Source organism: Vespa mandarinia, chromosome 2, assembly GCF_050613455.1.
Source record: "Vespa mandarinia isolate Hongniang chromosome 2, ASM5061345v1, whole genome shotgun sequence".
Classification (NCBI taxonomy): domain Eukaryota; kingdom Metazoa; phylum Arthropoda; class Insecta; order Hymenoptera; family Vespidae; genus Vespa; species Vespa mandarinia.
The window spans coordinates 12,087,501-12,108,034 of NC_140811.1; the positions used below are offsets into that span (position 1 = coordinate 12,087,501).

The 20,534-nt window shown below is 34.7% G+C and overlaps 1 protein-coding gene and 1 long non-coding RNA gene across 7 annotated transcripts in view; one reads left to right on the forward strand and one right to left on the reverse strand.

Moving 5' to 3' along the window:
- The window catches only part of LOC118440150 (uncharacterized), a 15,436-nt gene extending 11,866 nt beyond the window's left edge, over positions 1–3,570 (reverse strand). Inside the window, exon 1 of the long non-coding RNA XR_004837762.2 lies at positions 3,499–3,570. This is a non-coding gene — a long non-coding RNA (uncharacterized LOC118440150). The remainder of the gene's footprint in view (positions 1–3,498) is intronic.
- Positions 1–20,534, forward strand: part of LOC118439965 (interferon regulatory factor 2-binding protein 2-A-like) — a 43,123-nt gene that overhangs the window by 18,826 nt on the left and 3,763 nt on the right. For 2 of the 6 annotated variants that reach the window (XR_014981854.1, XM_035862286.2), the window contains exons 3-4: positions 19,812–20,067; positions 20,252–20,427. Coding sequence is in view for 5 of the 6 variants with exons in the window: in XM_035862286.2 (XP_035718179.2) it covers positions 19,812–20,067; positions 20,252–20,427 (432 nt within the window). In the remaining variant the exon portion in view is untranslated. Of the gene's footprint in view, positions 1–2,303; positions 4,957–9,848; positions 10,001–10,102; positions 10,290–10,559; positions 10,820–11,233; positions 12,484–18,551; positions 19,371–19,811; positions 20,068–20,251; positions 20,428–20,534 lie in introns of those variants that run through there. The other 4 variants (XM_035862320.2, XM_035862329.2, XM_035862312.2 and 1 more) reach the window with 4 other exon arrangements.

Here is a 20,534-nt window from a genome sequence, read left to right on the forward strand (position 1 = left end):
TAGAGACTATCAGGAATCTCTCTCTCTTTTTCTCTCTCGATAGAGAAAAGGCAAGAAAATTGTGTTGGCACGTTGATTCGCGTTTAAAATCGGTTCTGCCACTGTTGTTTCCTCCTCTCAAAGCGAATCCAATATCTCGCACGTGCTCGAGTTATCCAGAGGTCAAACCAAAATTATCGATCGGTTCGACGGGCAACCGTGTGTATTTGTGTATATGTATATGTATATACATAAGTACGTATGGCTTTTATACGGTTCGAAACGCGATTTCGACGTTGATTCAGCCTTCGGCCTCTCTCGTTTATCACAACTCGTTTCGAGTCTTCTGAAGATAAGCGTCCCTGTGCGATTAAGTTATACTCTTTCTTGCTAACTCTTGCGATAACCATGAAAATGGACTATGTAAGAAGCGCGAGTAGTAGCTCCCTAGATCTCTCTTTCTCTTTCTCTCTCTCTCTCTCTTCCTCTCCTTTCTTTAGTTGCGATCTTCGCTTTTAGCAGCTCTAATATTATGATAAATAAAACCGCGTGTACATACATATACGTATGTCGTTCTCTGTGTTAATATGTGCGTGTGTGTAAGGCACGAGAGGATAAAAACACATGTCGACGTCGAACGATCCTTCGTTTATTTACGTCGTCACGAAACGAGTAAGAAAGAGGTAGGGGGAGGGATGAGGTAGCAGCAATGGTTCGAGAGAAGGGTCAGAGGGGGACAGGAAGAGAGGCGTTCGAGAGGGATATTATCGGCCTCCTTCTCCTCTTCCTTCTCCTTCTCCTTCTCCTTCTCCTCTTCCACTTCTTTTTCTTCTCTTCGATTCTAAACAGTATACAGCTGCCAGCAAAGTTTCTTCCTTACGCGCGATACCGTATCGCTGCGAACGAGAGAGAGCGGCGGTAATAGCAATAGCACGTCTTCGACGAAGAAATTTTCATATATTGCTAACTTGTTCTACGTTATGATGTCACATACAGAGGGTGATGTCATTCAAAACGAACCGATGACGGACATTTATACATATTTCGTGGAATATTCCTTCCGGAAAGGATCTTTTATATACTTGAGAGAGAGAGAGAGAGAGAGAGAGAGAGAGAGAGAGAGAAAGAAAGAGAGAGAGAGAGACATTCAATTTGTATATGTATATATTATTTGTATGATATATATGATATATATGATATGTACATATATATGTATATATATATATGTATATATGTGTGTGTATTGTGACAAAAAAAAAAAATGCGCAATTGCATAATTTTGAGAATTCTCAACTCATAAGGTTTGCAATAGCATAGAAAATGATAACGCGTGGTCTGATGAATGCATTCTATTACAACGGAGTTCCAATCTCCATTGATCGTTATCTATCCCGTTCTTCTTATCGACGAAGGAAAAAAAAAGCAAATAAACGATCGCGCCACTCGTGAATGTAATCGGAATGATGAAACTAATCAGTGTTGTTTAAAACAGAGAAAAAGAGAAAGAGAATAAGAATGAGAGATTATCTCAAGGAAAAATAAATATATAAAGTTTCGTTCGTTCGTGTCTATTAGCTGGATGAATCAACGTATATTACGTTTTACAAGTTAACAGAATATTATATATATTTACAAATTTATTTATTACAATTCAAAAGAATAAATGAAGCAGAGAGAGAGAAAGAGAGAGAGAGAGAGAAAGAGAAAGTCGTCAAAGACTCAAAGGAAAAAGCAATAATCGATGGATTTTAGAAGTTTTTCTCGAGCGTGTAAAAGACCTCTTCTCTCGAAAAGAAGTCTGGTGAGGAAATGCGCATGCGCATTATTGTATATAGCGTCGTTTCTTGTAACCCCTCTTTTTATCTCTCTGTATCTCTTTCTCTCTACATTATCAACAGCAGCAATAAGCATAGCATAGCATAGCATAGCATAGCATAGCATAGCATAGCATAGCATAGCATAGCATAGCATAGCATAGCATAGCATAGCATAGCATAGCATAGCATAGCATAGCATAGCATAGCATAGCATAGCATAGCATAGCATAGTATAGCATAGCATAGCATAGCATAGCATAGCATAGCATAGCATAGCATAGCATAGCATAGCATAGCATAGCATAGCATAGCATAGCATAGCATAGCATAGCATAGCATAGCATAGCATAGCATAGCATAGCATAGCATAGCATAGCATAGCATAGCATCGCATCGCATCGCATCGCATCCTTCGTATCCCGGTCGTGTGTGGTGCCGGCTACGTGTCAGCCTAGGGCGCTTGCTGGCGCGCCTGCGCCTCTTTGCGATTATGACGTCACAGAATGTGACGCCATAGCGCCCGATTGGCGGAGAGCGCGTCGTACTCGCGTAGCGTCGCGTTTTGCGTCGTGTCGTGTCTCATCGCGTCCGTCTCGTCTCGTTTCGTTGCGTCGTCGTGTCGTCGTCGTCGAGTCGTGGACCGGTCCGACGAGGTGGGTCGCCGGTTAAGCGCGAACGTTCCACGAGTTTAACAAGGAGAAGAGGGGAGCCGCGCGCATGCTCAAGGGAACGAACTGAGGAGAGCAGAGAAGAAAAGAGAAGACTGGTGGAGTGAGGAAGGGGAGGGGATGAGGCGAGCAGGGGTTAGAAACGGTGAAAAGAATCGCTAGCGCGATTCGCAAACGGACTCACTCTCTCGTGTAGCTGCGCGCGTCGAGTGAGCGAAAGAAGAGGATAGTAGTGGCGACGACGACGGCGACGGCGGTAACTGTGCGCCGGCGGCAGCGGTGGTAGTGGGGGAGGTGACAGTGGCAGTAGTGAGGAGTAGGAGAAGAGGAAGACAGAGAGCGTGCGCAGCGCACGACAGCGTCGGCGACGCGTGGTGGTAGGGGTGACGAAGGGAGCGGGGATTGTTCGGAGGAAGCGACACCCGTAGCTCCGCTTTACCGCCGCATTCTCGAGCGTTCGTCTCCGTTCGTCTCGTCGTCGTTGTCGGCGTGTAGTAGCACCAGCGGCAGAAGCAGAAGCACTAGGAGTACCACTACTACACCACCAGATCAGTAGGAGTAGTAGTAGTAGTAGTGCCAAGTATACAGAAGCACTAGGCAACACAGCAATCGGTGTGCGACGCGGTCTACGCACGTACTATCCGCCCGCGCCCGCGCGCGCGCGCTCGCTCGGTCGCTCTGTTCGCAAACTCGTGTTATAACCACGTATTGCTGCTCTCCGTTGGTCTGTGTTTTCATTGTTCTTTCTTCCCTCCTCTTCGCACGTTCCTTTTGCTATTTTTTTTTTGTTTGTTTTTTCTCTTTTTTCCCTAGTGAAAGATCACTTTTTCTTCTGCTTCGCGAGTTCGTCATCGTCATCGTCGTCATTATTTCCTCTCTCTCTCTCTCTCTCTCTCTCTCTCTCTCTCTCTCTCTCTTATTCCGCCATTAATTTTTGGCGGTTTGTGTTCGTGAAAGAGAGATAGAAAAAAAAGAAAATAACTTCCCCCACCCTGTCTTTACTGGTTTTGATAGTAATTTTTTTTCTTACTTACTCTCGACAATCGGGCAGTATCCGTCGCGTTCTTCGTGCCACCGATTCTCCACAACGGCTAGTGATCCACGCTCGAAAGGAGAAGAGAACAAAGAGAGCAGCCAGGAGAAAAGGAAAGAGAAAAAGAGAGAGAGAGAGAGGAGAGAGATCGAGCCGTTTGGAGTGGGAGGGAGAGAGATCGAAGTGACGTTTCCGTGGGAGTTCCTTCTCGAACAGAGGTGGAATCCTTTCGCGAGTGCGTAGTGTGCGCGTAAAGAGGGTTCTTCGTGTTCGCTGCTCCCTTCTAACGTATAGAACGGGTCATGCTCTAGATACGGTTTTATGTGAGTTACTTACTTAACGTGTTAAATAAGAAAATTGTATCCGACCAGAGTTCGTCGAAGACTTGAGGAAAATCTAGTAAGATTTGTATTATAACAGGACAGAGAAACAGAGGAAGAGAGAGATAAAGAGAGAAAGAAAGAAAGAAAGAAAAAGAAAGAAAGAAAGAAAGAAAGAAAGAAAGAAGGAAGGAAGGAGCGAGAGAAAGAGAGAGATAAAGAAAAAAGAGAAGAGAAGAGAAAAAGACGGAGGAGTGAAAAGGAAAGCGAAAAGTGGATGTGAGTAGTGATAGGAAAAATAAAAGGAGGGAGAGGAGTGTCTGTGTGCGTGTGTTGTCTGTCTCTCTCTCGCTCGCTCGCTTGCTCGGTTGCTCGTTGTGGCACGAGTTTTCGATATCACCGGTTATATCGAAAAGTCGTCAAAATGATGGGAAAGAGAACGCAGTGTTACTTGTGCGACCTACCCAGAATGCCCTGGGCAATGATCATGGACTTTTCCGAGCCGGTATGCCGTGGATGCGTTAATTACGAGGGAGCCGACAGAATAGATTTAGTATTGGAATCGGCAAAACAATTGAAAAAGGCTCATGGTTTTCAAGATGCCAGGCCGTCCGCGTCTAAGGGTTACAGATCGGCCGGTCATACGGAACACAATGGTGGGCCGAATTTGGACGTTCTATCGATACAGAACGCCGGTCAGACACACTCGAGGCATCACAATATTGCCGCAAGTTACTCCCAGTTGCATCATAGGAACTCTATAACGGAATTCAATTCCGGTAATACTAGACAACAAATATCAAGACAACACGAGGACGGTCATGATCTCGGTAATGGATTGAGAGGGAACAACGTTAGAATTCCTAACGCCCACCTTGCCGCTGTCGCCCATCACGTGAGCCTAGGTCATAACAGAGGTATGTCGCAATTGAAGCGTGGCATATCGGCGATAGATGAGGACGAACACACGGAAAAAAGGTTATCGTTGGAGGATCAACATCCGGTAAGGCCGCCTCTAACGAGGGGCGACTCTTTGCCCGCCGTCAGTTTGGCCGTTAGCTACGTTCACGATAGAAACAAGGAGAAACACCCTGTTAGGGCGCCGAGCTTCGAAACCGCGACCACGTTCAAGGCCAATGGTGAGTCTCCCTGTCAACGTCCTCGCGCCTATCCTCTCTCTCTCTCTCTCTCTCTCTCTCTCTCTCTCTCTCTCTCTCTCTCTCTCTCTCTCTCTCTCTCTCTCTCTCTCTCTCTCTCTCTCTCTCTCTCTCTCTCTCTCTCTCTCTCTCTCCTCACCAATCTTCCCCCATCCATACTTAGATAGCTAACTAAATACTATCTACTATTATTACTACTATTGTTACTACTATTATTACTACTACTCCACTACTACAACTATTACGATTACTATTACTCTTTTTCTTATTACAATCTTTTGTTCGTACTTTACGACCATTACTTTTTTCTCTCGTTCATCTTGGTATCTTCCTCGCTCCCTTTTTGAAATTTCCTGTCCAACTTTCCACCCACCTCAGTCGCGCTATCTTACTTCCAAATGCTTCTTTAATGACGTATTATAGAAATCTTATCAAGACCGACGATTCTATTTTTAGAATTTTATGGTATATATATATATATATATGGTGTGTGTATGTATATGTATGTATATATGTATGTAATATACCTGGGGCCTCTCGACATGGCCATATGCTACGTAGAAGAAAGAGAGAAATAATAACTACATATAACGCAAGTATGTCGAGAGACACGCGTGTGCTGCTGCTGCTGCTGCTGCTGCTAGAGGAGAGAATTCTCAGAGGAATCGTTCTAAAAGTCCCTTGTGTGCGTGCGTGCTCTCTCTTTCTTTCGTATTTATTACTCCTTACTCCTTCTTTAATTTCATTTCCCTCTTCCCTCTCTTTCATCGGAACTCTTAACCATCTTCGTGTTCATGTATCGTCGTCCTTTGTCGTTGCTTCTTCATCGTCATCATCATCTACGTTTTAACAATCTTCATTTCAATTGTTGTCTTAGTTGTCTTCGTTTCGTCTTCATCGCTTCGTAGTGTTGTACATAAGCGGCAGTCGTCCAAACGCGTATAAAAGAGGCGTACGTCGAGCACGTGATAGGACGACCGTAAAAGATACACCGAGTATTCTCTTTCTCTTTCTGTCTTTCTCTCTCTTTCTCACTTCATGTTGTGACGTCCAATAGGGTGACGTCACGATGTATATTTAGAACCAATGAATGAGACCGGTGTCTCGCTCGATATACGAATCTTTTTGGCCACGGAATATATTATGTATACACACACACACACACACACACACACGACAGATTGCGTGAACGAAACGACAACCCTTCGACGCCGATATATCGAATCAACTTTTATCAGGTTGCAACTTTATTATCTTTATCAGTTCGTAATCGCCCGCTCAATTCATCAAGGATTTCAAGATTACTCTGTTTTTGTCTCTTGTGTCTTACGATAATGTTATAATAATTTTTAATGATGTCAAATAATTTCTTTTTTTTTCTCTCTCTCTCTCTCTTTTTTAACCAGTGGTATGGAAATGAATTTTTTTGTTTTGTTAAAAAAAGTTTTTCCAATTATTTCCTTGTTTTCTTTTTTCTTTCTTATCTTTCTCAATATCGAAAAACAATAAAATTCTGATAAATAATATATCGAATAGAGAAAGAGGGGGGAAATGCATTTTTGGCACCCAGAGTCAACATTTTTCGAACACAATATTTCGTGCTTAGCGATGATGGAAAGTACATTTGACGGCAATACGTGTAGGGGTAGTAAGTAGAGTTGTGTGGTAGTAGAGGACGCGCCAGAAACAGCTCCACATTTCTCTCTCTCTCTCTCTCTCTCTCTCTCTCTCTCTCTCTCTCTCTCTCTCTCTCTCTCTCTCTCTCTCTCTCTCTCTCTCTCTCTCGTATACCCTGATATTTTGCCGGTCTCCTCCTGAGTTGGGATAACTGTAATGCGGCCTCCTTTTCTTGCGCTCGTTTCGTAGTGCGTCCAGCGGAGTCGAAACAAACCGAGTATAGCCGAACAAAACCGAAACAGGCCGTAGTAATCGCGGAGGGAGCCTCGGACTCATTGACGCGCGCGCGAAAGCAAAGAAAAAACGGTGCTTCGTTCCCTTCCTGTGGACCGAAAATTTAACAACCTTGTACTTAGTCTCACTTCCGGCTAGTATGCAATCTGCTTTCACAAAAAAAAAAAGATAAATAAAATAAAATGGGAAAAGAGGAAAAGAATTCTTTTTCTTTTCAAAATTAATTCTTGAAAATTAGTAATACAATTATTATTATTATTATTATTATTTATTATTATTATTATTATTATTATTATTATTGTTATTATTATTTTTACTTTTTTCCTTTTTTATTTGGAAGATATTTTGACATTTGGCAATCAGAAGGACAATTTGAGAGCTATGACTTTTAGAAAAGTTTGACTTATAAAAAGTTATCGGTGTGTGTGTTTATGTGTGATATAGATTATTACATATAATATGTAACTATAATGAATATATATTATATGTAGTTTTAAATATATGTAAAGGAGAGGAAGTTCCGTTATATAGCTCATAATCGACCTTTCTCTCTGTTAGTGCCTTTTAAAATCGTATATATATCCTTGTGACACAATACTACCCACATTAGTGTTAGCATGAAAATACTTTGATCCCTTTAACTTCTTTCTTCTAAATGTCACAGATTATACACGTTTGAAGGGAACTAACGGTTAATGCCTTTATCTCGATCCACAAACATTCTTATTTACTATTCGGAAATTATAGTTTCTAGTTCGAAGGATAGAATTTGTATCTACGTATGCACATACATACATACATACATACATACATACATACATATATACATATATACATACATGAATACACGTCCTATCGATTAAAATAGATCACCAGCTGGCGAAGATCGTGATCTGGAAATAAACATGGAACGTGAGAGTATCTTTAAGTTCGAAAAGATTTTCTCTCTCTTTCTCTGACAATACAGACACGTATATTAGTATATTGCATTGTTTAAAGTCGAATAAAACATTTCTGCCTAATTAATACTTAATACCAATATCCGAGATAAATAAAATATATATATATATATATATTAATCGTTCAACATTTTAATATTTTAAAAAGCTTATTAGATCGATCGTAATACACACAGATACGCACATACACATATTAAATAAAAATGAAAATAAAAATAAAAAAAGAGCTAGGGAGAAAGAGAGAAGAGGTTGAGAGACACTTAACGATGTTGCTCCTCGTGCCCTCTACGTCATCATGGTTGGGACGTTGTAAGCAGTTGCGTGCGTGCGTGCGTGCATGCATGCATGCATGCATGCATGAGTGCGTGCGTGCGTGCGTCCGTGCGTGCGTGCGTCCGTGCGTCCGTGCGTCCGTGCGTGCGTGGCAAGAGCAGCCAGAGCAGCAGGAGCGTACGATTAGAGTGAAGGAGGTGGGGCGAATTGGGGGAAGAGGTGCAGTCGTACGTCCCGTGGTGGGAATGTACTTTCGAAACAAGGCCGCTACTACACCACCGATAATCCGTTCATTCGTTCGAATATCGCCGGCGATGACTGCGTCGACGTCGACAACGACGACGACAAGTAGGATAACGAGAACGGCAACTAGGAGTAGGAGTAAGGGAGGAGAGAATCGAGGGAGAGGAACGAGGACGACGGTGGCGACGCAACCGACGCTCTTCGCGTCGAGCGTGACTAAGCCTTCGACGCCTACGTGCGTGCTGCGATCTTATGTATGTTGTGTATATATACGATGTATGTATTTATACACACACACTTAATGAGATACGCACGCGCTTTTTCCTCTTTACTTCGTCTCTCTTTCTTTATCTCTTTCTTATCTGTTACTATTCCTCCTTTTCCTCTCGTAATAGCATCGTTGATCTTTCGCATCTTCCACTCGGTTGAATCTTCGTTTCTACGTAAGAATTGTAAAGGGAGATATAGATAGATAGATTGATAGGCAGTAAAAAAAAAAGTGAGAGAGAGAGAGAATCGGGTGACTCTCTCTCTCTCTCTCTCTCTCTCTTTTTCTACTGATCTCTCCTTCTCCTAACGTCTTCTCCATCCTTCCTATCGAAGTCGTCATGGAAAAGTACTAGTCACACGTCTTCTTTATGCTTCATGAGGCGCTCCTGTTATTCCACAATGATCGTTTTTAATCCCGCAAATCTTTTCTATATATTTTTTGTATATATATATATATATTTTTTTTTCTCCTTTCTTTTCTGCTTTTTTCTTTTCTTTATTTTCTCTTATTTTATTTTTTTCTTTCTTTTTCTTTTCCTCTTTTTTTACTTTTACAAATCACTGCAAATCCTTTTTACAAATTCGCATTATATTCGTTTGAATTATTATTGTTTGATTTTTTATGCGTTCTATGTAATATTTTAAAAATTAATCTTGAGATATTCTTTCTCTTCTTTTTCTCTTCCTTCTTTTCTTTTCTTTGTTTTCTTTTTTACGACGCTTTTAATATTATTAATATTACCGTTAAAGATATAAGAAATAGATAGGAACAAATTATTAGCGTTTCGCTGACCTTACTTAACGTATGCATTTATCTACGTTCCGTATTTCGAGTGGGTATCACACAATGAAATCGATATTATTCGATCGAAAGTTTTAATGATGAAGTCCTATGAGAAAGTGAACGTTAAAATGAACTCGCGTAGGAATTAATTAGTTTTATTAATAGTCACCGATTCAGTGGGTAACGCTTGATAAAATAATAATCGTATTTCTATCTGATTTGTATTGTTAAATGTTCTTGTACTGTTTTATATTTGTATTTTTTTATTATTATTATATTATTCTTTTTTCTTTTTTTATAAGAAAATGGTTATCTAAGTAATTGTATTAAGAAGGCATGCAATTTAATTCATTGTTACTTTGACTTCATTATATAGATGATATATATAGTATATATATATATTTAATATATATATATATATATATGATTTACAGTTGCTTACGTTGGCTCGTCCATTCCGTTGGCACCTGCAAACGTAGCAGCAAATGGCGGAGGATCTCCTCTTCGTCCTAGAACGAGTCCTCCGCCGCCACCTCCACCAACGCAAGAAAGTCCTAACGATAATCCACAAAATAATCATCATCAGGTAAAAAGTCTTAAAATAAATGATTTTACGTATGAACATTGATAAAAGAAAATCTCTTAAGAATATGTCTGATCTTATCAAAGTCGCGGTTTACTTTTGTAGGGATCGACGAACGGACCTTCACCGATGGCCGCCTTGATGTCTGTTGCCGACAATCTGACGTCTCCAGAACCCGTACCTCAGCCACCAAACAATCCAAGTCCCACGAGCAGAAGCCCACCAACTACAGCCACCAACGTTCAACAACGTAGTGCTTCCAGAGGTTCTCAGCACAGTCCTAATGGTTCAGGTAAATTCCTAAGCTAATCCTAAGATTATCTATGTGTAAAGTGTTACAAATTGTTTTTTATCAAATTTTATTAGGTTCAATAAAATATTTTGACAATGCGAATAAATTTATATCATTGTTGAATGAATTTTTATTCATTTCATTTTCAAAATCATATCCCATAAAGTAAAACAAAATTATTTTTAATTCTAGTGAAAATATTGTAACACTTTATATATATATATAATGATGCATTATCTCTTGGACGAATAAGATGAGAATGACGGAAAGTCAATTTTCTCTCAGGAACGTCGGGCAGAAGATCTAGCTGTTCCAGGCACGTATCTTCGACGACGGTAACGACGTCGTCTGAAGGTGCAGTGGCACAATCAGCAGGTGCCGAGCCTGTATCAGCACCAACCTTAAAATGCACTCTTTGTCAAGAACGTCTCGAAGACACGCACTTTGTTCAGTGTCCAAGCGTTCCCCATCACAAATTTTGTTTCCCTTGCAGTCGAGATAGCATAAAGAGACAGGGTGCTGGTTCTGAGGTAACTATGGTTTCTTTTTCTCTCCTCTTTTTCTTCTAATCAATTAATATTATAATATTATTTGAGAAGGTAGACGTCTCGGTATCTTTTTTTGGTAATCTTTCTTCATATGATTACTTCATTAAAAAAAAAAAAGCTATTATAATAGTTTTTGACTATTTCATTAAAAAAAATTATTATTTGTAAATTATCATAAATTTGCGAACTTTTCGCAAAATTTTTAAATAATACATTTCATTTGTATATAATATTTACAAAACTATTAGTTTTGATATTTGACTGAATATGCATTTGTTGTAAAAAGATGTGGAAAAAATTTAGAACGAGATAAATTTTCTTCGGATTATATCGTCGATCAGTGGGATGATCTCAAATTGGATTACCATAGATATTAATTCTGTTATTAATTTGTAGGTTTACTGTCCGAGTGGAGAGAAGTGTCCGTTGGCAAACAGCCAAGTACCGTGGGCGTTTATGCAAGGAGAGATAGCAACCATTCTTGGTGAAGATACTACTGGTTCAGGGCTTAAGGTCAAGAAGGAAAGGGAAACTTAAAGAGAGTTTCGAGAATTTTGACCGTGGCTCCAATTTTTCGCCCTCCCATTAAAAAGGAGGGTGTTAATGGTGAAACCGTGAAGGTTCACCGAATAGTTTTGGTAACGGTGTTTAAACGTTGGTTTAATATGCGAGCCAACAAAAAAACGACTAGAGCCAAAGACGCATTGTCGATGTTGTACGAATTGGGTTCCCATGAAAAGCAGCATTACGTTGTTTGTCAGGGAAAGTGGACGATTTGGCGTTTACAATATTGTTTATCTATCTCTCTCTTTTTTTTTTCTTTTTTTCTACAACTGTATAAGGTATTGTGATCGATCGATCGTTCGTTCATTCGTCCGTTCGTTCGTTCGTTCGTTCATTAGGTTTGTTCGTTTGGTCTTTACAGAAATTGGTCTTGAGAAGAAGTCTTTGGCAAATTGTACGCTGGCGCCGGTTCTTTGCACACATACAAAGATACACATACAAATGAAACATATACAGATACACATACATACACATACAGACGTGCAACGCAGCATGTATATATATGAATATTATGGAGATAACGAATATCGCGTTTCGGGCCATAAGTAAATTTTTTTAGTTATATCTCTTTCTCTCTCTCTCTCTCTCTCTCTCTCTCTCTCTCTCTCTCTCTCTCTCTCTCTCTCTTTCTCTCTATCTATCTATCTATCTATCTATCTATCTATCTATCTATCTATCTATCTATCTATTTATCTATCTATCTATCTATCTATCTATCTATCTATCTATCTATCTATTTTCCTCTCTATTTTTTTCTCTGTCTTTCTTCATTCAAAATCTACAAGAATTTTGTGCCGTTTGCCCAGCGCGATGGGAGAAGGGGCGAGCTAATTCCTGCTCATATATATTGTATTTGTATTTTGGCTGACAATCGCCTTCCTTTTTAATTGTCGTTTCCTGTGTTAAATGCCTTTTTTATTGTGTACGCGCTAAGAAGCGCGTACGAAAGGTATACACATAAAACACACATACACGCATACACGCATACGAACACATCCACATACAGGATGCGCATGAGTATTATACAACTTTTTATTAAGAAAAAAAATAAAAAAGAAAAAAAAACAGAAAAAAAAGAAAAACAAACGAAAAAATCGTATAAATATATATATATATATATATACATTATATATATATACATACATATGTATGTTGCGTTTGATCTTAAACAACACACCAAGTTGGAAAAAAGTGAAATACGTACGAAATTTTGGTTGGTTCATTCGTGAAATAAAAAACACGAACGATTTATCGAATTTTTTCCTTTGATATAATATTTCTACTTTTTGCTCGTAATCAAACAACGTCCTCCTGAATACAATTTCGGAGTAACGAGCGCGCGGGATTTCTTGTATATTATGTAAATGTTGTGTGTGTATATATGTATATATACACATATAGTATATATATATATATACATATGCATATATATATGTGTATATATATGTATACTACGTTATTAGTAAAGAAAAAACAAATCACGTACGACTAAAGGAGTACCACCCGTTTTTATGTGTACAAACAAACAAAAAATAACGCATTCGTTTGCATTCGATATATTATACTAAATTATTTTGTTTTCTCTCTCTCCCTCTCTATCTATCAATCTCTCTATCTCTATTCCGTTTTTATTATTATTATTATTATTATTATTATTATTATTATTATTATTATTATTATTATTATTATTATTATTATTATTATTATTATTATTATTATTACTATTATTATTATTATTATTATTATTATTATTATTATTATTATTATTATTATTATTATTATTATTATTATTATTATTATTATTATTATTATTACTACTACTACTACTACTACTACTACTACTACTACTACTACTACTACTACTACTACTACTACTACTACTACTACTACTACTATTACTATTATTATTATTATTATTATTATTATTATTATTATTATTATTATTATTATTATTATTATTATTATTATTATTATTATTATTATTATTATTATTATTATTCTTTTTTCTCGTTGATATTTTTTGTTTTCTTTCATCCCTTTCTTCCTGATCGATTATTTTTTATCATAACAAACGAGTAATAAGTAATAATATTTCGATGACATTTTTTGTCGAAATTTTCGAAACCTAATCGTCTTCTCGTATTTAATTTTATTTTTCCGTTTTGCTTGTATGTGAAAAATAAAAATAATGATGAAAAAGAAAAAGAAGAAAGAAAATATATTCGTGTTCGTCAGATTTTTATTAAAAGGGGGAAAAAAAAAGAAAAAAGAAAATCCGAAGAAATCGACGAGCGATGATTAATTAATTAATTAATTGATTGATTGATTGATTGATTGATTGATTGATTGAATGAATTCTTTATCTCCGTCTCGCTTTTCAGATTAAACGGATTGAGGTCAATCGATTCGCGACTTTGTAACGTCCACTTTCGCCTTTAGTTGTTTATCTCTATCTCGCCTAGACTTTAAGTAAAAAAAGGGCCTTTTTGGTTTTTCATTTTGCCGATGAAAAAGAAAAGAATACGCCCGTCAAATAGGAACCATACACTCGCTAATTGTCTCTAAAGAAAAAGAAAAAAGAATAAGGAAAAGAAACAGGAGGAGGAGGAGGAAGAGGAGAAGAAAAATAAATAAATAAGTAAATAAATAAATAAAAGTAAACATAAATAAATAAATAAATAAAAGTAAAAGGAAGAAGGATATAAGGAAAATAGAAGTGATAATAATAATGAAAAAAAGGGAGAAAAGAAAAGAATCCGAAAGAAAATGCAGGCTGACTTTTTTGTTTAGATGCATGCTAGTGGAGTGGAAGGGGGAGAGGGAGGGTAGATGAATGGATAATCATCGTGGCTCAGAGGGATGGAGGAGAGATTGAAATAGAAAATGATACTTCTTCATGATTCCCGTGAGCATGCAGATACCCACGAGGAATAAAAAGAAAACAAATAAATAAACAAATAAATAAATAAAAAAAATAAAAAATGAGAATGAGAGAAGAGACCACCGAATGTAATAAGAGCAGCTCCTTGTTGTTGTTGTATATAATTGTACAAATTGACGATATTAAAAAGGGGACACAACGAACGGAACGAAGTCTCGACGAGAGAGTCTTTCCCATTTTTTTTTTATTTTTCTTTTTTCTTTGTATTATTTCTTTTTTTGTTTGTTTCGTTTCTTGCGAATATAGAAATTCTTATTTCTCTTTGTACATTCATTGTCTTGTCATATGCGTTATATATGTATTTTCAAGCGTTCCTCTTGTCTTGGACTCTCGTGACTTCTGCGCCGAAGTGTCCAGGAGGGATGATAATGAGAGAGTGATAGAGAGAAAGAGAGGAAGATATACGTAAGAATGAGAAAAAAGTAGGAGGAGGAATTGATGAAAAAAATGATAAATAGCAATACGCGATCCTACATACGTGATATATTTCTTTTTCTTTTTTTATTTAATCTTATACGAGTCAAATGGATCGATATCCTGAATGAGAGAGTGAATGAGAGGGAGAGAGAAATGTAAGAAAGAGAGTTTGCAAAGATCTTGCTACGTATTGTCTATAATAATACATTGTAAGTGTGACATATATATATATATATATATATATATATATATATATATGTATATATATGTATATATATATATATATATATATGTGTGTGTATATATATATAAAATCGAGCAGATAAATCGTAAGAGCGTGTGAAGAATGATGTGTGACCTTTGTACGAAAAAATTCAATGTTTGTCTTATATATTACACCGAACTTTTTTTAATTTGTGTGAATGTTCTTCTTTCTTTTTCTTTTCATTTTTTTTCATTTTCTTTTTTTTCTTTCTGTTTTCTTCCTCTCGAAGAAAATGAGATATATGTATGTCTTGGCTAGATTGTCGCCATTTTTTGTACAACATTATTCGTTTAAATATATTGTGACAAGATGTTAGACCGTTTTTTAATTAGTTGACTGTCTTATTGTTTTGTCAATTTTTACATGTAAAAAAAACAAACAAATTATTCGGACAACTCGTTCTTCTCGTGTCATTCTTCAAGCCTTTTCTTCTTTCTTTTTTTTTCTTTTCTTCTCTTTCTCTTTGGATAAGACGAGTTGATAATTCGAATTTCAATAAGGACGAATTTTTGTTGATGACATTCACATTTTTTTTAATGCTTCGATGTTTGGTACCAGCGATATGTTATATATGTACCATATATATATATATGGTATATATATACATATATATACATATATATATATGTATATATATATATATATATATGTATTCTGTTTTTCGGATTTACTACTCGTTCTTATTTCTTTTTTGTTATTATTATTATTATTATTATTATTATTATTATTATTATTATTATTATTATTATTATTATGATATTATTTGTTTGTTAACTTATAATTTGTCTGTTCAGTATTCAAAGAACGAAACGGATTTTATTTTTTTTCTCTTTTTTTTTTTTTATTTCTTTCTTTCTTTTTTTGACTTTGAATGAGACATGAGAGACGAAAAACACATGTCCTCATTATCATTGTCACCGAAAATTATATATATATATATATATATATATATATATATATATATATGCGCGTGCGTGAGTATGTGAATATTGCGAGAGGGTGAAAGAACTTTTTCACGCGAGTTTCCACCATATTTTAACTAATTAATAATTTTTATCATGCTCGTTCCGTTCTTTTCTTTTTTTGTTCTTTTTTTCTTTCTTCTTTTATACGATATCTGTATAGTTAACCGCAGATACACGAAAGCGCAAACACGTCGAAAAACAATACGTCAAATAGCAATTGTAGTAGCGAATAATGAAATTTTCTAGTACATATACCATACCTCGAAAAAAACGCGTAACACTGTACTCTTTATCGTATGTATGCAGCAAGCAAAGGCAAAAATATATGTGTTGATGTGTAATCATTCTGAGTTCTCATTATTTCTTTCTAATTGTGCTTTTTATTATTATTTCTCTCTCCTCTCTCTCTCTCTCTCTCTCTCTCTCTCTCTCTATTTATCTCTATCTCTCTCTATCTCTCTACCTTTTTATTTACGTCCGTTTTATTTACTGTTTTAATAAACGGGATTACTATTTTCATTTTATTTGATTTTTCAATACTGTCGAAAATAGTTATTGTAAATCGTTCGTTTTACTTGATTTCTCAATATTGTCAGAAATAAATTGTAATAAATCATTTCTCTTTTTTTTTTGTTTTACTTTAATCTACACAATATTGATAGCGAATAATTGCTTGAAATCATTTCTTTATATTTCTTTATATTTCTTTATATTTCAATATTGTCTGAAATAGTTATGTCTAGCAATAGTCACGTCTTTATATCAATTTATTTTTCAATATTTTCAGGTATAGCTGTGAGTAATTTTAATTTTACATTATTTTTAGGATATTAGTGTAAATAATAATTTTACAAAATTGAAATTTTAACACATATAAATGTATGATTTAAAATGATATGTAAATTGAATAGAATTTTCATTGGACGATGTTTTCACATTTGGTATTAATCCGATTAGAATGGTCTTATGAGGTATTACGTCACGAATTTTCATATTTCGGAATCAATTTCTCAGTGCTTACGTCGTCGTAAGTTCGCGAGAATTTCTGGACATTGAAAATCAATGCCAATGTTCAGCTAGGGTAGAAATTATTGAGAGAGCGAGAGAGAGAAAGGGAGCGCAAAAGAGAGAGAGATAGAGTGAGAAAGCAAAAGAAAGAGTAGAGGGGTGACAAGAGAAGGGATGGTTACGGGACAAAGAACGCAGTACCGGCATATTGATCTGTCGTTCCCAGACGGTCTGAACTGTCTGCCACCAAACGAATCCGAATTTAAAGCGAGCGACGATCGTCACGTGACTACGATAAAAATTCAACAATAAATTTCCATAATTTTTCATTATCTTCAATTTTTTTTAGATCATACGGCGTTCATAGATTCATTCAAGTTAAAAATAATCCAATAAGGAAAATCATCCTCGTCATTCAACGAAAAAAGAAACAAAAATATGATATATATATATGTTATAATAAAATGCGCTATTATGTCACGTGAAATTTCTTTTGCATTCGTACAGTTATTAATATTCATTCAAAATTAAAAATAATCTAATAAGTATCAAATATACCAATTAAAATTGATCGAAATATTATGCTGGTCGTTTCATAGGGAAGAAAGAAAAAATACGTGAAGTATATTCGAAAAATATACAGCGGTGCAATGTTTTCACGATTCATGTTAATTGGAAAAGAAAAAAAGGTATTCATTAAAAGTAAAAATAATTCAATAAAGATTACGTTCGATTATAAAAGTTATTAAAATTTCATTCGTCTTTTCGTAAAAAAATATATAATATTAGGATTTTTGAGGAAAACAAAAAAAATAAAGAACGCGTCACGATGTCATTTTCTTTACTATCCGCGTTGACAAAAAATTCATTGTCATCAAAAATAGTTCAACAAAGATTAAATTCAATTATAAAAATAATTGAAATTATGCTCAGTGTCGTAAATAAAAAGAAAATATCTAGATAGATGCTTTTGAAAAAACGTGTCGTAATGTTACGTGTCTTTCTTTTTCTTTTTTTTTGTATTAATACTCATTGACGACTAAAAATCAATAATAAAAAAGAAAAAATCATTCTTGTGATGCAATTTTATTCGATTGTACAATTTGAACATGGTACATGGCTTGAGGAAAAGGATTCTTCACCTTTAAGGGTCAACATACGCGATCGTTACCGCTTAAGGAGTATCGTCACACGACAGTTCGAGCTAAGTATTTCGTCATCGTTCTTCTATATCACAACTTCGTGTCGGACTTGTCACGCGATATATTTATTTCATTTTTAATTAATATTTTTATATAAGAGCATCTCTTTAAATAGAACAAACAATTTTTATTTTATGTGTATGTATATATATATATATATATATATATATATATATATATATATATGTATGTATATATATATACACCTATACTTCTTTTTTCTCTCTCTTTTTGTTCACTCGCAATAATTAAATAAAATATTTATATGTTAATGTATAATTGATAAAAATTTAATTATTAAATATAAAATATCCTAAATCTCGTGATGTAAATCGAAAAATGAATTTTGATTAGTTGACTTTTATGATTATGTTAATACTGACCAATCAAAATTCAATAAAGTTTTATGCTACGATTTTTTATTTTTTGAAATTCCAATTTTATGCATTATACATAAATACATAGATATATACATATCTTTCAATGCATATTCGCGATGTTCCATCGTCTTTAAAGCATGTCGTGCATGTGCGTACCTTCGACGTACTGTTATTGATCATGGCGCATTAAAGCCGGGAGACCTCTTGGAGATACGTGGAGATTAATGACGTATGCTTTAATAGCATCATTCTCTGCTCGAAAAAAAAACGCAAAATTTATTTCGATATTTTACAATTCATTTTTTCCTTCGATTCTGATAATCGAAAGGAAAAAGAATGGGAAGAAAAAGAAAAGGAAAAAAAAAGAAAAAAAAATATAATTTATATAAAATATAATTTATCCAATTCGAATTCGAAAATAATATATAAGAAATTAATTTTATTTTGAAGAAAATATCAAAATAAATGATAAATATTTTCGACGGTCATTTTTATCAAATGAAATAAATTTGAGATCATTTATATATATATATTTCTTTTTTCTTTTTCTTATTGATTCATAAAATTTTTCTTATCATTTACGTACATGGAATATTCGTACTAAACAGGTCGTTCCCTTTAAGGGTCGATAATAGAGTGTATAGAAATCTTACAGTGCGAAACCAGATGTGCAGAACGTTTCGCGACGTCGCAGAACATGCTGGATCGTTCCGCGACGCGAAACGTTCCGTTTCCGTTCGAAAGACCGCAAGAACATTAAATTACTGTCTTGTTATCGTCGCCGATATAATGTTAGTAATTTTATGTATTTCTATGATAATAATTATTAAGCGTATTATTATAACCCATGTGATCGTAAAATATCTTTCTTTTTTATTTAATCGGGTTTATGAAATATTTTCGAATTTTTTTCTTTTAAATTCGACTAATAAATGTTTATAAATATTTTGTAAATAAGAATGTATTAAAAATGTTTTTCTTATTATATAAAATTTGTAATATCTGTTGTATATGTCTATAATATACGTTCTTTTTATATATAAATATAAATTTTAGATAAATCTTATTATATATTTGTTTTATATACCAATGATACATTTTTTATATGAATATAAGTTTTATATAAATTTTACTATTTTTACTATATCAGTGATACGATTTTTATAAATATAAATTACACAAACAATTACAATTGTACAATTTATTTGATATATCAATGATATATTTTTTAGGAGACAACGATACGAGGCAAATCAATCAAAGAAAAAAATAAGACAACGAAGATTGGATAACGAATGTTATTGCAAAAAGAATGTTATGCAGGAAACTACCAAAGAATCGCAATATTTTTATCCCAGTACAATGAGTCTTATGGATGATAGCTCTGTATATTCTTTGCAATCTCGAAGAATCTTAGAAGAAGTTGAAAATTCAAGGGAAAAGACAATTGATCGAAGATCTACGACTATCGATTTTGATATCGAATCGGTATAAAAAATTATTCTTCTTTTTCGTTTATATTATTCTTACGATATTTAGTTTTATTTCTTTTTTTATTTCTTACAAAAAGTTCATTAATTTTTTATTACAATGTAAAGCTAATAACATTTTTTTGATTATTATCATTTCTTTTTTCTTTATTTCTAATTATTAATACTATTATCGTATTAAGCCGGACAAGCAAAGATTCAAAACGAATAATCTTGAGAGCCCATTACTTTCTCCTGATACACAAAGTGCAATCGAAAATGCAGAAAAAATACTCAGAGAAGTACAACATAAAATTACAGAAGTTACTTGGCTATACACTAAAACTGAAACTAAACGCAGAGTTAAAAAGAAGGAAAGGTTGGTTGAATTTTAACAAGTTTATTAACTTATTGTTTATCCTTTTTTCATTAATGTTGTTATTATTATAAGATTTTTATTATCTATTTACATTAATTTCTTTTTTT